General features: G+C 31.5%; 2 protein-coding genes across 3 annotated transcripts; both read right to left on the bottom strand.

Moving 5' to 3' along the window:
• Nucleotides 1-537: 537 nt before the first annotated feature.
• Nucleotides 538-1570, bottom strand: LOC134683566 (complement C1q tumor necrosis factor-related protein 2-like). Its single transcript, XM_063542877.1, has 2 exons — nt 1390-1570; nt 538-926 (listed from the first exon to the last, which is right to left on the bottom strand). Exons 1-2 carry the CDS (start codon nt 1568-1570, stop codon nt 538-540), a joined length of 570 nt encoding a protein of 189 aa, XP_063398947.1.
• Nucleotides 1571-9894: 8324 nt separating this feature from the next.
• Nucleotides 9895-24392, bottom strand: LOC134684974 (SPRY domain-containing protein 3-like). 2 transcript variants are annotated; one of them, XM_063544297.1, is made up of 11 exons: nt 24258-24354; nt 19623-19816; nt 18455-18570; nt 17071-17158; nt 16484-16631; nt 15729-15914; nt 14201-14350; nt 12950-13007; nt 12261-12323; nt 11515-11717; nt 9895-10155 (listed from the first exon to the last, which is right to left on the bottom strand). In XM_063544297.1, the coding sequence occupies exons 1-11, from the start codon at nt 24318-24320 to the stop codon at nt 10021-10023; spliced, it is 1404 nt and encodes a 467-aa protein (XP_063400367.1). In that variant the 5' UTR covers nt 24321-24354; the 3' UTR covers nt 9895-10020. The 2 variants fall into 2 exon arrangements, with proteins under 2 accessions (XP_063400367.1, XP_063400368.1); XM_063544298.1 differs by having other exon boundaries at nt 9900-10155; nt 24288-24392.
• Between the last annotated feature and the right edge of the window lie 660 nt (nt 24393-25052).

Raw genomic sequence — 25052 nt, 5'->3', positions numbered from 1 at the left:
CTTGTTTATGATCATAAGATAGTATCCAGAAGTAAATTTTGTAAAAAAATAATTCATTTTTTCCGTATTTTACTTTTAAATGGACTTAGTTTTTCTGCGGGGAAACATTATATTCACTCTGTGGTTAAAGTTTTAAAAATTTTAATTACTTTCTTAAACTATCCTGGGTTTGTACCAAACTTGGACAGAAGCTTATTTATGTTCATAAGATAGTATCCAGAAGTAAATTTTGTAAAAAGATAACTCCATTTTTTCTGTATTTTATTTTAAATGGACTTATATTTTCTTCCAGTTAACATAACATACAGTCTGCAGTTAAAGTTTTCAATTCATTAACTATCCTAGATATTTACCAAACTTGGACAGAAGGTTCTTACAATCATAAGATAGTATCAAGAGGAATATTTTTATTGATATTTTTCCTCATTGTTGTTGAGCCTGCAATTTACAGCAAAAGTAGGCGAGACACTGGGGTCCGTGGAACCCTTACAAATTTTTTGTATCATAAACTTATTTGAGTATTTCATTAATTATTTCTCAAATTTTAAATCCTGAAAACGATGACCAGGCGTTATCTACAAAGTACCCATGATTATGGTATGTACGTATCCATGCCTTATTGCCTTTTTTCAACTCCGCGACAGCTGTTTGAGATGAAGATCTGTTACTGCTTCCGGCAACATTATAGTTGTAGGCTATTACTGTGCCATCAACCATTAATTCAGAATTGAACCGACTTCCTGCACCTGTCATGGTTGTCCAGGCAAAACTATAGGCGCCATCTTCTGGGCATGTAAATATACCAGTAGAAGGGCTATAAGCGCCACCTATGTTAGTAATCACTTTGTCAAACTTTACCACAGCATGCTTTGGAAGGTTTTCTTTTTTGTTACCCAACATAATTTGGAAAGCTATAATTCTTCTCTCTGGAAAACAAACACTTTATGATATAATAACAGTATTAAAAAAAGTCAAGAAAATTATATGAATTGTGCATGAGCATGCACCTATATTAATAAAGTGAATTTTAAATTGGAGTTATCTTCCTTTAAAAATAATTGTAGTCCAAAAAACTACAATTATGTAATGTCTTTTAATACATTGCTGTGTATATATTTTTTTTTTTCCACCAGAAAATGAATGCAATCTTGACCCTTCAGTGCTCACAAAATCTCAATGGAAATTCCAATTAAAAATTTATCTATACATTATCAAATTTTTAATAAGTCAATAATATTGATAATTCTTAGACCTCCCCTTTGTTAGATAAATATGTTTTTGAGGAAAGAACATCAAGGGTTTATTTCTCAAAAAAGTTTACAAGTGCCCATAAATTATGTGCTGAAGAAACAAGACTTAAACATCCACATCAAATCAGGATGACCATACCTTTTGTTTTACAATGACATTTTTGTGGTGTAGGACTGTTGCATCCACCTTTAGAAATCTCCATCTGCCATTTTATATATTTCACAAGATCATAATCTGCTTCTGAACATTTGTTCTCAGCAGCAAGTACACCAATCAATGCCAATATCGGGACGAAGGAACAAAACCAGTGGATATTCATTCTGTAATATATTTATTTGGATGGGATATATTGAGTAACATTATAAACTAAACCATGTGTATGATAAATCAAAATGCAATCTGAATCAATTATCATTATGCTTTGCTTGTATTAATTAAAAAAAAATAAGATTGAAAGCAATATAAAAAAACATCATGCAGCGAAAACAATAATATTTTAATGTCTTTATATATTGAATAGTTGTCAATGACACAAAAATGATATAAAATTGGTTTATTGATACAATTATATAAAGTATGTTCCCTATTGGAATTTTGAAAACGAGGATACAAAACTGTTAATATCAATTATCATAAGACATGCTTGGAAACCCCTTTGTATAAAACTAATGAGATGTGGTTTTAGTGCCTAAGAGAAAACCTTCCATAAAAATCAAATAACAAAGACTTTGACAAGTACTGTGGATTCATTTATTTTTGTGGGTACCAATTTTCGTGGATGACGGACTATTTGCATGTTCGTGGATATTCAATTTCGTGGTTTTGACAAAGTCTGCATATAAGCCTATAGAAATTTCGTTATTCGATGAACATATAATTTCGTGGTTCACCTGTACCCACGAAAGCCACGAAAATTGGTATTCAACGAATAATAATGAATCCACAGTATATAACAATTTAGATTATAAGAATACTAAACCATCTTAACATAAATCTCACGGCCCTAAGTTGGGTCTAAATCAGATGACATATGAATCTCAGACAGTTGAAAGTTTCTAGTTTTATCAGATTAGAAATATACATGATATGAGATATAGACTGAAACTAAACAACAAAATGATCAGCAATTGTACAATATATTCTGGAAACAAATGCCAGCTCAACTGAAACTAATGGATGGACTCCTGAAGTGACAATTTTTATCTATTATTTAGATATACCCAGTAAGAAGATGTGGTATGAGTGCCAATGAGACAACTCTCCATCCTAGTCACAATCAGCAAACAGTAAATCATTATCGGTCAAAGTATCACATTCAACATGGAGCCTTACATTTTTCCATCAAAGATTTTCACCTTGAATTCAACTGAATCAATTGAAAGATTAGTTTTTTATGAATAATCCTAAATTTTGATTTGTGAATTGTGTTAAGTATATATTATAGAGTGTATACATGAAAGAATCGACACAATCCCAAGATAAGTCATTTGCTCAGAACGAAACATATATAGATAGAACTAATAAAACAAATTACTGTACCTTGCTTGTAAGATTCTCCAAAACACCATGTACAATACTTCTCCTTTACATATGATTATTTATATATATAAATAACGGCTGGCAGTTAAGATATTAAATTACATACTATTGAAAATCTATAACAACTTTGAATTCAATATGACACATATTGTACCGTTTTTATTTCTTGGAATACACGTTAAAATGAATTTTGATATTGCATACATTCACCATATATATTCCTGCAATCAGAGACAAATGATGAATGTTTTTCATTATATATGTCTTTGGTACAATGATTTAATAATTTTTTGAGTATTTTAAATCCTATGTTTCAACTTAAATCTAAATTCCACAATGCTTATAACATGTATTAGTAAATTTGGAAAACTGCCGTTGGTTTTCTCGTTTGAGTTGTTCTAAGTTTGTGATTTCGGGGCTTAAAAGCTGCCTATGGGTCTGGGCTTTTCTCATTGTTGAATGCCATAAGGTGACCTAAAGCTGTTAATATCTGTGTCATTTGGTCTCTTCTGAAGAGTTATCTTATTGGCAATCATACCCCATCTTCTTTTTTCTATCATTATTTTGCCATATTAATATTGACATTTTCAATCAATATTTTTTTTTCAATTTCATTTTCTGTTCCACATACACACTTGAAAACACTATATTTAAATATCAATTGGGGCTTAAATGAGGATCTACAAATCATCCAATCGGTCAACAGATGCACAATGAGCACATGTACTCTTGTACGTTTCCCCAACTAATTGAGAATCATCTGGTTTCAGGCATTCTTAAAGTATGCTCATAATAGATATTATTACATCAAGTGAAATCTGAAATAAAATTAAATAATTCTCAATTGACTGATAAATACTTGTTCTCATACCAACCTTAAACTTTGTAAGGATTAGATATACTAAATAAAGTTAACTTATTACATTTCACTCTGTGTTTGTATCAGAATCACTGTTATTGTCTTTTTTATCTGTTAACTCATATTTACTAGCTATGGTGGCCATTTTGTATTTCATATCAAATTTAATGTAACAACACTTTTAAAAGGCCCTCACATGAATATATCTGTCAGTTTGATTTCAATTGGTTCAGCCATCTTGAAAAGAGGTGAAAGTTCTTTTGCTCAGTGATGAAGGTCTCACTTTGACTTTGAGATGAAGAACAGCAATAAAACTGCTTTTCCTTGGCTTTTGATGTGTTTATTGATGTGCATGTTTTTATTTTGTGTCATGAATGAATACCCCAAATCATTTGTTTTTCTATACTTGAAATTCAGCCAATCAAAATTTTGAAATGGAAATGGTTGTTACCAATTGGTACACTAAGATTAAAATATAAAAAGCTCAGAAAGCTGTTTGACACGATATAGCAAGAGTTTCCTTGAGCTGTGGTTAGATGACCTTAAAGTGCAATCAAATGCAGTTACACCATGCTAAGCAATATGTCCTGTGCACGAAGGGGACAATACTGGGGTCTGATATATAAAGATCTTTTTTGTGTAATTGAGTTAGTTTAGTTTAAACATATTTATTTATAGTGGATTGGGAAACAAGTTTTGCAACTTATATTAATCCCTTTCCACTTTGCGGGTGTGAGTGCTGCCTTGTAGCGGCATTGGCCTACTCTTTTTCAAAATCTACAAGGGTATCTTTAATGCGCAAGAGATATGGCTCTCTCTTAACACGGGTCAGCCATTTATCGTCCCCTTCCGACGGACTATCATCGTTTCCTCAAGACCATACTCGCAGATGGTGTCGAGGGAGAGTTGAGTTGCTGTTTCACCGACATATACCATACCTCCCTTCATTCACTTATCTAAATAAAATAAACATTAAAACCAATTAATAGTTCCAACATAGATGTACCTTAATTTCTTTAGACATGTAATGCATGTTTGGCTATGAACTTCCCCCAAACTTCTGTATGAAACAAGTAAGGAAAACTATAATACTTAGTTTATTTAAAATCATTTAATGAAAAAAGCATAAAACAATAAACAATTGTGTATTACATTAATACCATTATAACTAAAATAAATATGCTGTATAAATACAAGCAGATGAAAAATAGCATTATAGTTACAAATAGTCAGAAAATACCATGCAATATTTGATTGATATGTTGTGACGTTACACAAAGACGTGAAAATTTATATTTCCAAATAAAATCTGCCAATTTTCTACTGCAAAAACATTGAAATTACATATAGAGCAACACAATGGCTCTCAAACAGAATAGCACTAATTTATTTCCAGTTCTAAAAAAACACATAAATGATGGCACTTCAAACAAACATTGTTTTCCAATTGGATTACACTATGTTAATAAAAGCCATGCAGAGTATAATTGTCTAACTATAGAGGAGTCTTAAGACCTCTCAGCTGCCACTAAAAACCCAATGGAGGTTTTTACAAAGTTTTGCAATCTGTTACAAAAGTATTTTTTGTTGAGCATATCTTCACTCTTATTTAATACCTACACACTTTGATAAGTTTTCAAATTAAAAGGTTTATTCAAAGTTGTTTGGTCTCAAAACAATAAGTTAAGTTCTTTTGAACTTACTGACAAAATATTGTTGCTTTCAAACATGGTATTTGAAAAAGTATCTAATTTACTGCATGATTATAAAACTGTACATTGACAAAACAATATCAAAATTTCATTAATTGGGGAAAATTTCAGATTTTTTAAAAATTTCTATTATTCAATTTTACATGCACCAAGTCTGAAGGAAAATATTCAAACAAATAGGAAACTGCACTTTTAAATATTTTGGTAATAATAAAACCTAACAAGTATAAAAAAAACATTTAATTTTAAACTTTTATAACATAAACATTAACATTGATCAACCATACAAAATAGAGATATATAATAAATTCAACAATGGGAACATGCTACCATTACAAGGGGATGTTACATATGATGTACAGGGGCGGATGCAGGAATTTTCGAAAGGGGGGGTGCTAACCCAGGGCAAAGGGGGGGTGCAAAACATATGTCCCGATACAAATGCATTGATCGGCAAAAATAAAGGGGGGGTGCGCACCCCCGGAACCCCCCCTCTGGATCCGCCACTGGATGTATGTAAACTGTAACAACAAGGTCATAATCACATTAAAAGGGGGAGAATATAACTGTAACATAGGGAACATGCTACCATTACAAGGGGCTGTTACATATAATGTATGAAAACCGTTACATAGGTCTTATACCATCAAATCAATGTATATACGTAAAAGGGGGCTACACAAGATTTTTTTTAGAACTTTACAAATGAGGTCATATGATAATATAAGGGGGGTGGGAATGTAACATGAGATATATATCAAGTGAAACATTAGGTATATACAGTGTGTACTTTAATAAAGTCTACCATTAAGAAGGGGGGATAGATTTATTCAAATTACAGCATTGGGCATATACATTTTATTTAATTCTACCATTATAGGGGGGTAATAAGATTGATTTAAACTTCTAATGAGGGCATAGTAATTTTATAAGGGGGAAGGTGTAACATTGGACATGTTCTACCTTTGTAAAAAGGATGTAACATGTGATTATTGTCAATTATAATGATGAGGATATTATATACCATTAGATGTTACATAAAGTTTGTTTAAAAGGTGTTGATATTAATGATAATCGTGTTATTTCTCTAATGTTGGAGATATTATTTAATTTCAAAATAGAGATGAAACATTCACTTACATTACCTGTTACAATTTGACATGAAGACATTGCAAGGGGAGTGTAAATATCTTATATAGAGGTACATAAACAGCATACATTTATATAAAGCACTAATAAGTAAGAATAAAACCTTTATGTAAGGTCATCACAATAACACAGTACATTTACCAATATAATTCACTGTGTGTTCAACATGAACAATTAAGTAAAGTATGCTTCTTATATACTAGGTGTGGTTCAAAAATATTAGATAAAATAGTAGGAAAAAAACATTCACAATTAGAGATAATAGAACAATTCTAGGTTGTTCCTTATCTATTAACAATATGTATCCAGCTTATTCATATTTTTTTTATTTTCAATACCAAAAACAAGTTCTCATTAATAAAAAGTCTTATAATTTACTTAGAAGTTATATTGATCTATGAGCTTTATCAGAGGTGTGTTTTTATACTTTGTTATATATATTATTCCATGAGCAAGATTCGCGAGATTTATCTGAGATGTTTTATAATGCATATGGAATTAAGTTTTGTTCTTCTTAATATGAAGTGGTAAAATGATTGTGTATTAATAAACAAAGTTATATACACATATATTTGTTAGAAGATCATGAAGGAAAAAACAAATAATTTAGTTTCATTGAAGAAGACTACACACACATGAAAATTATTTTTTAAACTTAAACTGATAAAATCTGAAATGTAGAAATATTGAAAGGAAATAATGACTTTCAAAACACACAAACATATCGGGTATTGAGACAATTGTTTTCAAATTGATAGCCATTGAAATCCAAAAATATATCTAAATCAATGCTAAACCAGATGCTCCGCAGGGCGTAGCTTTATACGACCGCAGAGGTTGAACCCTGAACTGTTGGGGCAAGTATGGACACAACATTCAAGCTGGATTCCGCTCTAAATTTGGATTGTGATTAAATAGTTGACACAGCATAGGTTTCTGACACAGAATGAATGTATTCAAATGAACTTAAAATTTTTGTTTTCTCTTAGAGCAATTCACTATGCTGTTGAATATTAATCCTCTCAAAAAAATGTTTGAAGAAATTTTCTTTTTATTTATGAAATTTCAAATGAGAAAAATTTAACCAATTTTTTTATTCACATCCCCCTCTCCCTTATTCCAAAACTAATTTCAATTAAAATATTCTAATGGAGTTTGCAACAATTACTACTCATTTAAATACATGATGTAAAAAAACTGCTTGTTATCACTGAATGGTAAAGATTATTTAAATTTATCAGTTGGTAGTAAAAAGTGAATATACATTGTATATTGTATATAACAAAGATTTAAGTTGATTCTGGACAAAGAAAGATAACTCCAATTAAAAAAAATTCTTGCAGATATTTCTTGCTTACTATACTGGACAAAGAAAGATAACTCTTAATTAAAAAAAAATTTGCTATTTCACAATATTGTGAAATTAGATATTTCTTGCCATTGCACAATACTGTGCAATTGAAAAGACTTGCTATTGCACAATACTTAATATAATAATTTTAGATCCTGATTTGGACCAACTTGAAAACTGGGCCCATAATCAAAAATCTAAGTACATGTTTAGATTCAGCATATCAAAGAGGCCCAAGAATTTAATTTTTGTTAAAATCAAACTTAGATTTAATTTTGGACCCTTTGCACTTTAATTTAGACCAATTTTAAAACTGGACCAAAAATTAAGAATCTACATACACAGTTAGATTTGGCATATCAAAGAACCCCAATTATTCAATTTTTGATGAAATCAAACAATGTTTAATTTTGGACCTCGATTTGGGCCAACTTGAAAACTGGGCCAATAATCAAAAATCTAAGTACATTTTTAGATTCAGCATATCAAAGAACCCCAAGGTTTCAATTTTTGTTAAAATCAAACTAAGTTTAATTTTGGACCCTTTGGACCTTAATGTAGACCAATTTGAAAACGGGACCAAAAATTAAGAATCTACATACACAGTTAGATTCGGCATATTAAAGAACCCCAATTATTCAATTTTGATGAAATCAAACAAAGTTTAATTTTGGACCCTTTGGGCCCCTTTTTCCTTAACTGTTGGGACCAAAACTTCCAAAATCAATACCAACCTTCCTTTTATAGTCATAAACCTTGTGTTAAAATTTCATAGATTTCTATTTACTTAAACTAACGCTATGGTGCGAAAACCAAGAAAAATGCTTATTTGGGTCCCTTTTTGGCCCCTAATTCCTAAACTGTTTTGACCGAAACTCCCAAAATCAATACCAACCTTCCTTTTGTGGTCATAAACATTGTGTTTAAATTTCATTGATTTCTATTTACTTACTAAGTTATTGTGCGAAAACCAAGAATAATGCTTATTTGGGCCCTTTTTTGGCCCCTAATTCCTAAACTGTTGAAAATAAAACTCCCAAAATCAATCCCAACCTTTATTTTGTGGTTATAAACCTTGTGTCAAAATTTCATAGATTTCTATTAACTTAAACTAAAGTTATAGTGCGAAAACCAAGAAAATGCTTATTTGGGCCCTTTTTGGCCCTTAATTCCTAAAATGTTGGGACCAAAACTCCCAAAATCAATACCAGCCTTCCTTTTATGGTCATAAACCTTGTGTTAAAATTTCATAGATTTCTATTCACTTTTACTAAAGTTAGAGTGCGAAAACTAAAAGTATTCGGACGACGACGACGACGACGACGACGACGATGACGACGACGACGACGACGACGACGCCAACGTGATAGCAATATACGACGAAAATTTTTTCAAAATTTGCGGTCGTATAAAAATTATCAATTTAAAGATAAATGATCAAAGATTTTGAGTAGGAAAGCTGTACCAAAGTTATGGAAATCCAATAAATAATTTCTAAACCATGGTAAATGGGTGGTGGGACTTTCTTCTAAATATATTGTCAATTAAATAATCAATGCTCACTAATACAAATACACATAAAATAATCTTTAACACACACAGAAACTCTCTCATTAGGCTTACATACATTTACAAAGCTTCATTACCAGAAACACTTTCATACTAGTAACATATACACAATGTAATGAATCTGAGTTTCAAAAACATGTATATAAAAAGAGGCAATAACATATTACAGTGCATATCCTTCAATGCATTATAATATAATGTAGAATATAATCCTTCAACTTATCAACATAAATGATAAGATTTGAAGGGCAGAAATAAAACCCTCTACAAAATTATAAGAATGTCAAATTGGTCTTGTCAATTGTATTAAATCTGACATTTTACCTTTCCAAAGTTTTTTTTAAATCCTGATCAAAGATAAGGGATGTCAACTAGTAAGTGGTTTGCAAAATGTAGATTTCCATACATAAACAGGAGTCACTTGTAGAACTTCATTTAAAAAAATCAAACATACAGGATGTAAACCAGTCTAAAACATACAAGATATCAACCAGTCTAAAATATACAAGATATCAACCAGTCTAAAATATACAAGATATCAACCAGTCTAAAATATACAAGATATCAACCAGTCTAAAATATACAAGATATCAACCAGTAAGTGGTCTGAAATCTACTGCCACCTTTTCACAGTTACTTAACATTCCTACAGTGGGATAAAATCCTCCCTTTGGTATACAGACTGGTTTCTTGCCAATTATTTTTCCATTACATGTAAAGAAAACCTGTTAAAAACAAAAAAAAACATCATAATTAAAGTCAAAAATAGAGATAAAGAAAAATATTCAAGGAGTGACCGAACACATTTATTTACAATTGGGTGTAATGGATGAGTTAATCATTATTGTTCTGTCACCAGATCGATATTTTTTATATTCAAATTATTCTTTTTTTACATTGGCTTTGGGATTTTTAATGAAAATAAAGTAAAAAATACAAGGCAAGGAACTTTATCATTTTCTACACATTCACAATCTGTTTTGAAGCACCATAATCGAGAAAAACTATTATTGTAAGATAAGATGGTTAAGATAGTGAACATTTCGATGTTTATTTCAATGGGAAATAACAGAAATGTATTGCCACCAAAGTAATAATTATCTATAATATGAAAGTCATTACTATAAAATTTCAGCCAAAACCAATCATTATTTGCAAATAAGCTTTAAGGTTTCATAAAAAATAAAAGCATTCTATAAAAAGTATTTCATTTTAAGGTCAAGTTACAGTAAATGGGCTATGTCTTCGATTTCAGTAAAATTTGGCATACAGCTCTGGCTCGATGAACTTCAACTGAAAATCGAAATAATAATGCATTTATCTCAATTATCATTTGAAATATTACTGATTGAATTCTTACAAAATGAGTTAACATTTGTATAGAAAGCACATAAAATCGGCGAATACCCTTCTAAAATTTGTCTTAAAATCGCCAAATCTCTAATTCTACTCCATAGATTTTTCTTTAAAAACTATATGTTGTTGATACATAAATTTCCGTTAAAATGATGCAAAATAAAGATAGGGTCACTGACTTCGTTTTTACAGTATACATCATTCAAAGTTGCGATCTTTGTGAAAAAATCCAACAAAACGTTGAAATAATAGTAACATTATCGCGTTGCAGGCCGTAAAACGTTGATTTTTAACGTTTTTCACTACCAATAAGGTAACAAATTGATTATTAGATAAAAAATGAAGTCGGTGACCCTATGATTATTTTGTATCATTAAAACAGAAATTTATGTGTCAACAATATATAGTTTTTTAAGAAAAATCTATGGAGTAGAATTAGAGATTTGGCGATTTTAAGACAAATTTTAGAAGGTTTTTCGCCGATTTTATATGCTCTCTATACAAATGTTCACCCATATTAAGAGAAATCAATCTGGAACTTTTCAGCAAATTAAAGAGATAAATGTATTATTTTTTCAATTTTCAGTTGTAGTTCAAAGAGCCAAGGTTGTATGCAATTTTGTAGCAAAATCTGCGACATAGCCCATTTACTGTTCCTTTACCTTAAAGCATTGATAAGACATGTCAATTACATAACACTTTCAGAAAGCTGTATTATGTTAACTTACACAAACAAGTGTCCCATCCTCAGGTGCTTGTCCATTGACAGGACGACCTTCAACTTCATCATAGAGGTCATCATCGTCATCATCAGAATAATTCTCATCTGCCAGGACATCATTATATACATCGGGGTCATCAGGTGAGAGGTCACTATCAGCCTCACTATCATAGTCAGGGGGAAATAGGATTCCACAGCCCATAATATCTCCTGAAAGAAACAATTAAGTTATGTTTTTATATATAAAAGGTAGGAATTGGGTTGAGACAAGAATGTCAAATTTTCATGAGTTGAGACAATAGTGTATGCCCGTTGATTTCATGGTTTTGCAACAGTCTGCATAAAAGAATAAAGAAAATTTGCCATTTATAAAACTTTTTATTTCTTGGTTCACCTGTACTTATGAAATCCAAGAAAATTGGTATCCAACGAATAATAATGATTCCACAATAAAGGCTTTCCAATGAATTGAGGTGTGTGAACAGTAATCAGTATTGTGTGTTTGATTTGTTTTTTAAACAATTGCCTTTAAGTTATAAGGTTTTTTATAAATAGAAAAATATCATATGGCTTTTTTATTATTCTGCCCTTAAACAATTTTTACGGGAACCTGTATGATTTATGTAATGCATACAAATTTGCATACCAGTGTAAATACGTCTATTGTATTACACTGTACACATACAATTGACCTGTATTTACCTGTATTTACCTGTATTTACCTGTATTAACTCCTAATTATATAATAATTACCTTTATTACATCTTGGACCAAAGTGATCACCTATTCCTGAACCATTGAAAATCTTCCCATCATCTATAATACAATGAATATCTATTAATGCGGTACCAAACACAGTAGATTAAAATAAATAGGGATCCTCCAATTTGCATAAAATGTTGACAAAACATTATCTTTCCCCATTGACAAAAATTCTAAAAAAAATTAACCACACACTTCATCGGAAACATTTCATTGAATATAACAGTTAGACAAACACTAATTTTGATAGCTGAAAAACTTTATATTTTCTAATCAATAGAAAGTGAAAAAACATTCAGCTGACTTTAAAGAGTTATCTCCCTATAGTGTTATTAAAGAACCTTTCATGAAATCTCTGCATGACCATGATTACTGATTACATAGAATTACACTGCAAAATGTAATCTTTTACAGCTGATTACGATTACTGATTACGATTACCCCATGCCTGGCATGAAGTGAATCTTATTTCATTGCTTAACATTTTGGTATAGGTGAATATATACATGTATTCAACTTTCAAACATTGTTATTTATATCTTTGTTATATGTTCGTAAATTTTACATGGATCAATATAAAAGATAAGTCTTGAAACTACCATAAAGTAGCCATGGTATATGGTTAATATTTTAGTAACTTCCTTCATAATCCCCAAATCTACCTTTTTAGTTATAATTACCTGCGTGATATGCTATTGAGCCTTTATTCCAACCTGGATGGCGATTCTTTGGATATGTCTACAAAGTATGATAGATTGATTTTTAAAGCTCATACTTTGTACAAACCAATAAAATTGAGAATGGAAATGGGGAGTGTGTCAAAGAGAAAACAACCTGACCAAAGACCTTAGGCCAACAATGGGTCTTCAAGACAACGAAAAAAATCACACACATGGAGTAGTGCTTAAGCTAGCCCCTAAACAAAATTGTGAACTAGTTTAGTGTTTATGGACGTCATACTAAACTTTGAAATATATATAAATGAACTAAAATTTAAAATGATCCATACTTAGGACAGAAGCAAAATTAATGTTTGCCTTCTTGCCAATAAAACCCTCAACCAAGAAAAGCAAAACTTATCCTCCATACTTCATTTGTACTTTTATCATGTTAATTTTATATTCCAAAATTTACATTTAACATTCAAATTTCTTACCTAAATTAATATAACAGAGGGGATATAAAAGATAGACAAAATATACCAGAGATACCAAACTCATAGATTGAAAATAAACTGACAACGCCATGGCTAAAAATGAAAAGACAACAGACAAATAATAGTACACAAGACACAACATAGAACACAAAAGAATAAGCAACACAAAGCCCATTAAAAACTGGGAGTTATCTCAGCTGCTCCAGAAGGGTAAGCTGATCCTGCTCCACATGTGGCACCTGTCATGTCGCTAATGATATTACAAACGCAGTAAATAGTCTAATTTCGGTAGGTCACATTCATAATTATGTCTGAATGTTATAAACAATTGCAGATTATTTTTTTTCTGTTTATATTAAATTCAGATTTGGTAACTGTATTTGGAGAGCAATAACCATAATATATTTTAATACAGACAGACATCTATGTGAGATTTTAATGTTGCAAATATCTTTTTCCAGCTCTGCAAAATTTGCAACAGTAAAATCAACTATTGATCACAACCTGAATAAAATCAAAGAGCTTGTCAATACTGAGGGAAAGCTTCTCAACACTGAGGGGAAAACTTGCATGTATATAATTTGTAGTTTAACATATGTATTGTAAGGTAATACTATGAATTAGTTCAACTACAATTGAATGCAATCTTTCATCTAAAAACTACTGAAATAATTAAATCTCAATTCTATAAGTATAAATTTGTTGTCATATAACCTGACTAATATCAGTATGGAATCTCTCTACTTGTCTTCCATAGTCTATAGTGATATCTTACCTTCTTAGCTACACCTATTGCTATATAACAGTTTTCTCCAGGATCTACAATTTCTATTTCAAAGTAATGATTTGTTGTATCTAGTGGAAATCTAGCTTGAGCAAGTCCAACATCATGTATACTCTTTCCTCGACCATTATATTCCAACAACTAAAATAAAATAGATCTTAATAAAGCAATCCTCGACCATTATATTCCAACAACTGAAATAAAATAGATCTTTATATAGCAATCCTCGACCATTATATTCCAAAAACTAAAATAAAATAGATCTTTATATAGCAATCCTTGACCATTATATTCCAAAAACTAAAATAAAATAGATCTTTATATAGCAATCCTTGACCATTATATTCCAATAACTGAAATAAAATAGATCTAAATATAGCAATCGTTGACCATTATATTCCAATAACTGAAATAAAATAGATCTAAATATAGCAATCCTAGACCATTATATTCCAATAACTGAAATAAAATAGATCTAAATATAGCAATCCTAGACCATTATATTCCAATAAATGAAATAAAATAAATCTTAATCATCGTTTCTAAAGTAATCCTCAACCATTATATTCCAATAACTAAAATAAAATAGATCTTTATAATGCAATCATCGTTCGTTCTTATGTTGTACTGTTATACTACTGTCCCAGGTTAGGGGGAGGGTTGGGATCCCACTAACATGTTTAACCTGCCACATTATTTATGTATATGCCAGTCCCAAGTCAGGAGCCTGTAATTCAGTGGTTGTCATTTGTTTATGTGTTACATATTTGTTTTTTGTTCATTCTTTTATATATATAGGCCATTAGTTTTCTCGTTTGAATTGTTTTACATTGTCTTATCATGAACTTTTATAGCTGACTAAGCGTTATGGGCTTTGCTCATATTTGAAGGCCGTACAATGACCTTCAGTTATTTATGTCTGTATCATTTTGGTCTCTTGTGGACAGTTGTCTCATTGGCATTCATACCACATCTTCTCTTTTATAATATCAACCATTATGTTCCAACAACTGAAATAAAATAGATTTTAATATAAAAACCCTCTACCATTATTTTCCAACAACTGAAATAAAACAGATCTAATTAAAGCAAACTGTCCAATGTTTGTAGTTTCCCATATAACTACAGAGAATAATCTAAGAATGACAAAATCTTCATTTTTTGTAGCTTTTTCTATATACAATTTCAGAAATTTAGGTATAACAAGAATGTGTCCCCAGTACACGGATGCCCCATACACACTATCATTTTCTATGTTCAGTAGACCATGAAAATGGGTGAAAATCTCTAATTTGGCCTTAAAATGAGAAAGATCATATCAAAGGGAACATGTGTACTAAGTTTCACGTTGATTGGACTTCAACTTCATCACAAACTACCTCTACCAAAAACTTTAACATGAAGTTGGATGGACAAACAGACGGACGTACACACCAGAAAACATAATGCCCATAAATGGGGCATAAAATCAATCAGTTTTAGAATAACTCTGTGAAAAACAGTAAACATTTAAACTCACTGATCCATTTAATTTGACATCATGTAACCGTGACCACTCATCTTCACCACTATCAACTGCCATTAAAACTAATTCGTTGTAATGCCATTCGGCATCCAAGTTCAGTTTGACCTCTTCACCTTCTGAATGCATCCCCACAGCAGGAAATAATCCACCTGGAGGATATTGTACCATTACTATACCAACCTAAAATCAACAAAATTCATTGGTTAAAACTCTGTCAGTGAATTATTTCAAATATATTCTAATAATTTAATTTTGGATGCAACTCTACTTCTGATTGAATTTATAGACATAATTTTATAATGTGACCACTATATGCTTAACGTTTTATCACTATTTACTCCTTTATAGAATTAGATTATAATGAATGACTTTTATATTTTTTCTGTCTATTCCAAATAACATAAATGGTGCACACTTTTAAATTACATGCTAAACAGGTTATTCAGTGTGCACCACATTTTTATGGTATTTCTTCAAAGACAGAAAAAATATTACAGTCATTCCTTAATTAAAATCATACTTCTTTCATTAACTAACTATTCAGCATATATTTTGATATGTACAATTGGTACTATGTTGAAATGAAAAGAATTAAAAATTATATATTTTTCATTAAAAAAAATCTAGCACAATAACATCCTAAAGTTTTAATAAACTTTCTTTTTACAAAATTAAACATAGGATATTTACAATTACAAAGTTTGCCTCATCCCAAATTTATAAAGTGACTAATAGATGATATGGTCTACCTCTTTCCTATTGTGTGTGAAAAAAACTTTGACTTGCTGTGGTGTTTCTCCGTCATCATCTTTAGTGAACTTGATACCACAACCCAACTTATCTCCAACTTGTGAGACGGGACCAAATGGTTTGCCAAATCCCTCTGATTTAAATAATCTGAAAATAAAAGTGTAATAACATTGAGGGAACTCTCCTTTCTGAAATATATATACACTTAACAACAAGATCAGCTTAAACAGTGATAAAATATTAGAGCATGTAGAGTAACTTTTTTTTTTTTTTATATAGCGTGCTTTATAAATTTTCATTATTATTATTATTATTATTATTATTTATTAACATAATTTTGGATAGTTGTCCAATTAGCAAACCACATTTTCTTATTTTTATATATTGTATATATCAACTGCTCTTCATTTTGTAATACTGAGATTGAATTGTCACTCTTAAAGAAGACCTGAATTTATTTTAATCTAGCCTGACATATCTTGTTTTTATTATACAAACTACTGCTGTTAGCAATTTAAAAAAGCGGCCAAGACTCAGAAACATCTAAAGGTATTTTTCCAAGGGGTGATAATCCATGACTACTTACTTTCCATCATCGGCATGATAGCCTACTGACATAGCTCTCCATCCTGGCTGAGCATCTAAATGATAACCTCTGGGAACCAGTCCAACACCTGAAAGGTACAATAAAACGAAAATTAAAAGGTTTTAGGGAAATTACCAGAAAATGTATATATATTCCTGATTCTGATCAAAATACTTGTTCAAAAATAAAAAAATCTGTTAAAAAAGTAAAACAAATGTTTTTAAAATTTTCTGCCAAGATATAATTTTGTAAATAGTCACCTTGTTTAAAAGATAACACTGTCTAATATATAGTTTAACTGGTCTTTTGAATGGTTTTCCAAAATTATTTTTTGATGGAAACACATGGATGTTCCTAATGTTTAGATGCAGCGTTATACTACTATTAATTAATCACAGTTATACTGCATTCCTTTCTTTCAATGAAACAAAATCAATAGCTCCATTATCATCATATCTGAATTTGAAAAACAAGAATGTGTCCAAAGTACACGGATGCCCCATCCGCACTATCATTTTCTATGTTCAATGGACCGTTAAAATGTCGGAAAATCTCTAATTTGGCATTACTGGTAAATTAGAAAGATCATATCACAGGGAACATGTGTACTTAGTTTCAAGTAAATTGGACTTCAACTTCATCAAAAACTACCTTGACCAAAAACTTTAACCTGAAGCGGGACAGACAGATGGAATAACGAATGGACGGATGCACAGACCAGAAAACATAATGCCCATAAATGGGACATAAAATAAACATTTTAAATAAAACTACGCTTTATGTCGAATCATTTTTTTATTAACAATTGGTTGAATTTTGTCAATGAATACAATCACTGAGATGTGGTATGGCTGCCAATCTACCAGAGACAAAATAACCTAAATGTTTGCTATAGGTCACAGTACAGTATTCGCATGTTACTGTTTTAAAATATATTTCTCTTTTTCTCTGTAAACCTGGTTAATAGCAGGTTAGCAGTCTTCACCCTAAACATTTGACTTCACTACCCCAAAGCTTAATTTTACAAAATTTATACATCTAGTTGGAAAATGTTGGATTCTGTTGGCTTGTAGAGAAGAATTTCACAAGCTAGACAGCAATTTTACAAGCCATGGCTGTAGGACTTGAAGAAGCATGACGACTGGGTTAGTGACTAAGTACACTTACATAGAAGGTTGAAAATGATATACAAACAGCAACAGCTGTAGGACTTGAAGAAGCATGACGACTGGGTTAGTAACTAAGTACACTTATATAGAAGGTTGAAAATGATATACAAACAGCAACAGCTGTAGGACTTGAAGAAGCATAAAGACTGATTTAGTAACTAAGTACACTTATATAGAATGATATACAAACAGCAACAACATCTGATTAATCTTACCTATTGCACCAATTTGACCTAAATCTAATATTTCTATTTCAAAATAATAATTATCGGATGTAAGAGGATCAGCAGTCACATAGAGGCCCACTTTGTTGTGTTCATTTACTTGGTAACTGAAAAAGAAAAGAAACTTTAAACATGTGATAAAATTGTAAAAGAAGATCATTCACCAGGTTATTTAATTTTCACATTTTTGTTTGCATACAATTTGTGTTATGAAATCTTACACATTTATATATATACACAGTATTTATACAGAGTAAGAGCCACTTTTTTCATGCAATTGTGAAAAAAAAGAGAAATATCCCGTTTAAAGTGTATCAATAAACAACAAAAGGTTTTATGTTTCTTTGGAAGGATTGGAACTACTTTCAATAATCAAATAATGGAAAACATTGATTTACTTTTTAAGGTACATTTAGTTCTCTTGCTTTGGTACATACCAGGTCAGTTCTGATAATTTTAGTTTACAATGTATCACTGTATAGGGTCATGTCCCTCATCTGTACATGTATGTTCAACAACTAACATTTTTTGGTAAAAATTGTCATTAAAGGTTGAGAATGCAAATAGGGATTGTGTCAAAGAAACAACAAACAAATAAAAAAAAATGATTGATATTTCGACTAACAATGGCCCATGTTTCCTGATTTGGGACAGGGTGAAAATTTTAACCGTAAATAAAGATGTCTCATTGGCAATCATACCACTTTTCCTTATAACTATATCATGTACATGTATATACATATTCTGAATGAGGAATCAATATTAAGGGAGACAGGCTAGAAGAATGAGAACCAGAGAACCTAAATTTGACACAAAATTGGCTGTAACTTTATCTTTATTTAAATGTTTTCAAGTACATGTAGTGGGGTTGATATAACTACTTGTACTCCTACAAAAAAAACATTGTTAGGCCAAATAAAAAAAATATGTGCGTTTCCTTCTACTCTACCCTCCCTATTTCTTAAGCTTAAAAATTAAAGGTTTTTTTGGTCATTTTTCAATAAGCACTGTTAAAGTCAGAATAACCCTCCCATATACAAAATGTACTCAAGGTAAAAAAAGATCATTAAATAAAAAAGAATCCCTCCCACTGAACCTTCCCTATTTTTTGCATAGGAAACAAACATATTTTTTTTAGCCTTATATTAATTATATATACCTTAAAATATCACTATCAATATTAATCCTCTCATTCCGAGGTTGATTGACCTGTTGGCCAACCTCTTGTCTATTTATTAATTCTCGTAGTCTTCTTAAATCTTGAAAATTCCTGAAATCTTGGTTTCCTAAAGCACCTGGTCTTCTTATAAAATTCATTATATTCTGATAGCGTAATTCCATAGCCGCAATATGCTGTAAATAAAAACAAAGTATGCCTTATAATCTCATCCCTAAATCCCATAGCCTCAATATGCTGTGAAAAGGAACAAAGTATTCATTAGATTCTGAAAACTTAACTCCATAGCCGCAATATGCTGTAAATAAAAACAAAGTATTCATTATATACTGATAACTTAATTCCACAGTGACAATATGCTGTGAAAAAGAACAGTGGCTTGAACTTTGTCAGAGTTTATCATAATCTTCCATTTTATAAAGTAATTCTATAAACATGATAAATGCACGACATGTAAGTTGTCCACATTCCTGTCTAAGAGCTTTAATAAGCATGATCAGGTTTTCACAGTTTCAATCTGCTTTAAAAAAAAACACAAAAAAAACAAGGTTTTATGTCATTAGCACAATATATGACAATAGCGGTCATCTCAGGAATTATCTACAATCTATGAAAAACAAGACATTTCTTTCATTTTGGATGTTTTTTTTCACGGGAAAATCGTGCAAGACATACCGTATAGCGGGTTATTTTCGCGGGTGTAAAATTTCGCGATTTTCATTGATTAAGGTATACGAAATATTTTGGCGGTTATTATTTTGGCGGATTCTAAACTTTTATCAATACCTTTGCATGTGCACTTGTAAATTGGCGGATTTTAATTTGGCGATTTTGTTCTATCCGTGAAAATAAGCGAAAATTAACCCCCCGCGAAAATAACTGCTATACGGTAATAAGGTGCTTGACATTTTGAAATTCTTAACAATACAATTTGCTTGGCCTGTTTTTTTCTGCCACTATGATTGATGACACTTAATGGAATGCACACAAAGCAATGGAGGCTGGAAGTGGGATTTTCTTAAGTTCTGAAATGTGTATAGGCATTCGGAAGTCAAGTTTGAAAAGGCCATTAGAAAATTGGCATTTTTGTACAATACTTTAAAAAATTGTTTGTTTGGCATTGCCGACCCACACTATCAGCACGTGGGTAGGTAGGTAGGGATATTTTTTTTTACATTTAAAAGCTTTATACATGTAAATCACGAAGTCTCAAGATTAATGGTGTCTAAAGCATTGCAGCATTGTTGTGTGTACATGCTGGTGGTTTCTTTGAAAGGGGTCAACCGTCAACGTCACATTCTACATCATATGGATATATAATTACATGTAAGACAGTCAGTTTTATTGGCAGAGTTAACCAAAGTACCTAGAAAAAAACACATAACTGAGGCAGGAAACTGACAAATTAACCATATAAAATGTATGACGTGAACATTGAACTTTTATTGTGGGACTGACCATTGAACAGAGGCCTGATGTCACATCTTGAAGTTGTGGTCACAGTTTGGTAAAATTACCATAAGTTAAATGGCTCAACCACTACGGCTCCTTGTACAAATGGACAAAGATTTAAAACTTTAATTGTTTGCTTTGGTTTTATAAACATCACTTTCTACACCATATGGGTAATTTCATGGCAGTCAGTTTTGTTGTGGTGTACTAAACCGTAGTACTTGAAGGAAAACGCCAACCTGCGAGAGGAAACTGACTAACCTTATGACATATGACATGAAAATCAAACCTTAATTTTGCAACTGTCCAACTAGGGCTCAAACCAACACCTAGAGGCTAGTAATCATACATGTAAGGTGTGACGAACTACCATACTACACGCCTACTGCCCCTGATAAGTTTTGAGGATAAAGGATCTGTACCAAATTGGGATAGCAAAATATTAAAAATTTTGAAGGTTGGCACAAATAGACATGGTGTTAATACTAATATTATCCAAGTGCAAGGTTTTTCAGGGCTAGGTTTAAAACGTATGATAAATTCAAAATGGAAATATGCAGGACAGACAATTTTTGCAGATAAATAAATTATGGGTTGTAATCAAGGTAATGCTTGTTTGATTAACAGAAATCTGGATTTACAGATAAATTAACGAGCCCTTAGAATTGTGCAAAAGGAGGGGATTTTATTCATCACTAGAACACTAGATACATTGATAAATATGTTTCTGTCAGTATCTTTTATGTTTTAAGAATTATCTTATTCATGTTAAGAAGAAAGGCAAAAAAAAAAGGGGAAGTACTTCAATTGACACAAGATGCTAGTCTTTAAAATATGTATGATTTGTACCAGGCTAGCATCTACTGGTACAAAACTACTATAAACCTGTAAATCTGGGACCATTTTGGTCTTTTAGCTTTGGTGCTTTCAGTCATAATTATCTTGAATGCATCATTGTGGTTATGACTATAGTAGATACTTTGTTCAACTTCTCTGGTTTAAGGGAAAATTTGTCAATGATAAATTTCAAATATTTAATAAATTCAACAAATGTAAGAGTCACGCATATTTGTTCTGTGATGTCCTGGTGAAAGCTTCTATCTCCTGAAGCGACAAAGTCAAGCAGACATCAACTGTTTCTGCTTTACAAAAGATAAAATTTGAGTCCTCTACAATGTCTCTCTGAACGTTTCTTTCAAAGAATAGCTGAACATTTGATTTTTGATAAAATCCATCTCCCTTAACCAATGCATTGCAGCATAGGGAGATGGATTTCCCCTGCTGGCCTCTTTGACATTACTTTTGGCAGACTTTTTCTATTCCATGTCATTTAAATGTTTGCTCCCAATATAGTGTAAGGCAAGAGCTTTTATGATCGTGATTTGAAATAAGTAAAGCCAGGAACACACTTGGCGGATACGATCAAACTCCGGCACAATTTCGATTTTTTTTAAATAAAAAAATTAATTTCTGAAACGCAAATAAAATGATTTGGGTGGCAAGTTTTTCAGTGGGTCGGGCGGCAATGCCAAACAAATGAATTTTATTTTAGTCCTTAGAATAAAAACATTTAGAACAAGGAAAAAATCTTTAAAAATGTTTTTTTTTTTATTTAGAAGAGTAACTGAGTAACTGCAGAAATCTCTTTCTTTCTTCAAGTCTTGATTGTTGTGATTATTCCTAAACAGGACCAACATTCATGACATTGGAAACATTACAGCATTTCTGTTTTTTTTCTAACATTAAAATATGTTGATACGGACTTCCTTCGCTTTCACAGATAACGCCTGCCTCATATTAGACTACGGTAGGATACTAGGGCGAACGTGAATCATGGCAAATTGACCCAGATTCTACACACATTATTGTTATTCACGGCTGACCTTAGAATCTGTCCCGCTTGAACTATTGACATCATACAGCTATCACTTTTCCATTGTGGCATCAGATATTTTGTATTATGATATCAGCATTTAACAGGAACCTGTGTGATGTCCAGTAATGGCTAGTCCGAGATTACTCTGACGTCAAACGGCTGTTATGCTAGACAAGCTGGGGCCGTGGGACGTCAGAGCTCGTTCCGTATCAAAAAGTGGATATTTGCCCACCCAAAATAGATGCGCTACTTCATCGCTTCTGGAGCCGACTGAGGGCCTTGGAATTATATAAATCGAGCATCAATCTCTTCATTTTTCATTTATCTTTTCATAGATGTAAGTTTCACCTACATGTACATGTTCTTGCCAACCTTTATTTTTCTATATTCTAACAGTTTTTACAGAGACCCATCGGTTTATGCATTATGCCTATTATTTTCAAAGATTATCATGTGACCTCGAGAAAACCGTGCAAATGACCATAATGTAACACCTCGTTCATTTACGATGCAAGTTACCTAAATGTCAGAGAGCTTCCGATTGTTATCGTGGTCGAAACTAGATGCTTTCTACCGATCTCCTGTAAAGCAGGTGAAAAAACGTGGTTGCTTCTAAATGTTAACACATCGATCATCTATAAAGGAGGTTAAAAAATATAAATATTTGCATATTTGAGTCTCTAGGCCACGAACTCTCTCGTAACTTGACGTCCATTTGAAAGTGAAAGTCAAAATGCATAAACAGATGGGGCTCTGTAAAAACTGTTAAAATATAGAAAAATAAAGGTTGACAGGTAGGTGAAACTTACCTATATGAAAAGATAAATGAAAAATGAAGAGATTGATGTTTGATTTATATAATTCCAAGGCCCTCAGTCGTCTCTAGAAGCGATGAAGCAGCGCATCCATTTTGGGTGGGCAAATATCCACTTTTTGATACGGGACAAGCTCTGACACCCACGGCCCCAGCTTGTCTGGCATAACAGCCATTGGAGGTCAGAGTAATCTCGGACTAAGTAATGGCATACAAATAGCAATGAGGTGTTTCACCTGCATATATATGGGATACAAAGTAACATTTCCTGAACTTATTTAGTATTAACTTTCATAGGATATTTTTTTATATGGATTCCTAGTGTACAAAATGTATTACCACACCTAAAATACTTGTAATTGTTACAATGACAGGAAAAATTATTATGTTGTTACTACACCTGGAACAAGGATATATTTTTCCATTTTTGATGAATTCTCATTCGTCTTTGAGACACGGGTTGTAGCTTTTATACCTTTTTTTGTAACATGACTGTCAGTATTACCTGTAGTGACCCTACATCATTTCCAAAGTTCATTTCTTCACACTTTCCATACTTAATTTTTGTTAGGTGGCGCTTGTGAAAACAGGAAGCACAATAAAAATCTAATTGGACACGGTAATGTCGAGATCTGGGGTTACACTAATGTCCTGACAATGTCCTGACAATGTCCTGACAGAAATGTAAATGCTTAATACTTTTTTATTATTGGAAGGATTGACTTGAAATTTGGAATTATGCAAGATGGGAACTTATATTTAATAAATATAATAAAAAAAAAAATAAAAAAAAATTTTAAGACTTAGAAAACTTGACCTGACCAACTTGACTTCGAAAATACTATTGTCCTGACGGATATGAAATGGCTAAAAAATAACTTATTATTGACAACACAGACTTCAAATTCGATAACAAGGAAGATTAAATCATTTAATACAAAAATATATGAAAAAAAAAAGATTTTTTTTTTTTTAAGACTTAGAAAACTTGACCTGACCAACTACACCTTTGCCGTGACTCATGTCCGGATCGATATAAAAGTTATTCTATCTATTTTGTTATTGTAATGAATGAATTCAAATAGAGTAGTAAAGAAGTTTGCAACATTTTACAAAGAAATAATAAGAAATAAAAAGAAAACGAATGTAGAAAAGAACGAAAAACTTGACCTGACCAACATAGGCTATTCACCGGGAAAAGGCATGCAGCTATAAAAAAAACCCAGAATGACTATGTTTATTACTTAAATAAGTATTTAACTTTGAAAAC

This window comes from Mytilus trossulus, chromosome 9, assembly GCF_036588685.1.
Source record: "Mytilus trossulus isolate FHL-02 chromosome 9, PNRI_Mtr1.1.1.hap1, whole genome shotgun sequence".
NCBI classification, from domain to species: domain Eukaryota; kingdom Metazoa; phylum Mollusca; class Bivalvia; order Mytilida; family Mytilidae; genus Mytilus; species Mytilus trossulus.
Note: the sequence above shows the minus strand (reverse complement) of the source record. Positions and strands in the feature narration are given on the sequence as shown.

Excerpts from the sequence above, each read along its gene's own strand:
- LOC134683566 (XM_063542877.1), bottom strand. The coding sequence starts at position 1,570 with ATGAATATCCACTGGTTTTGTTCCTTCGTCCCGATATTGGCATTGATT. Across the intron at positions 927-1,389 it reads ATGTCATTGTAAAACAAAAG|AGAGAAGAATTATAGCTTTC; the intron begins GTATGGTCATCC and ends TTTGTTTTCCAG.
- LOC134684974 (XM_063544297.1), bottom strand. The coding sequence starts at position 24,320 with ATGAACTTTGGAAATGATGTAGGGTCACTACAGGTAATACTGACAGTC. Across the intron at positions 19,817-24,257 it reads CAGTCATGTTACAAAAAAAG|CATATTGCGGCTATGGAATT; the intron begins GTATAAAAGCTA and ends TTTTATTTACAG. Across the intron at positions 17,159-18,454 it reads AGGTCAAATTGGTGCAATAG|GTGTTGGACTGGTTCCCAGA; the intron begins GTAAGATTAATC and ends TGTACCTTTCAG.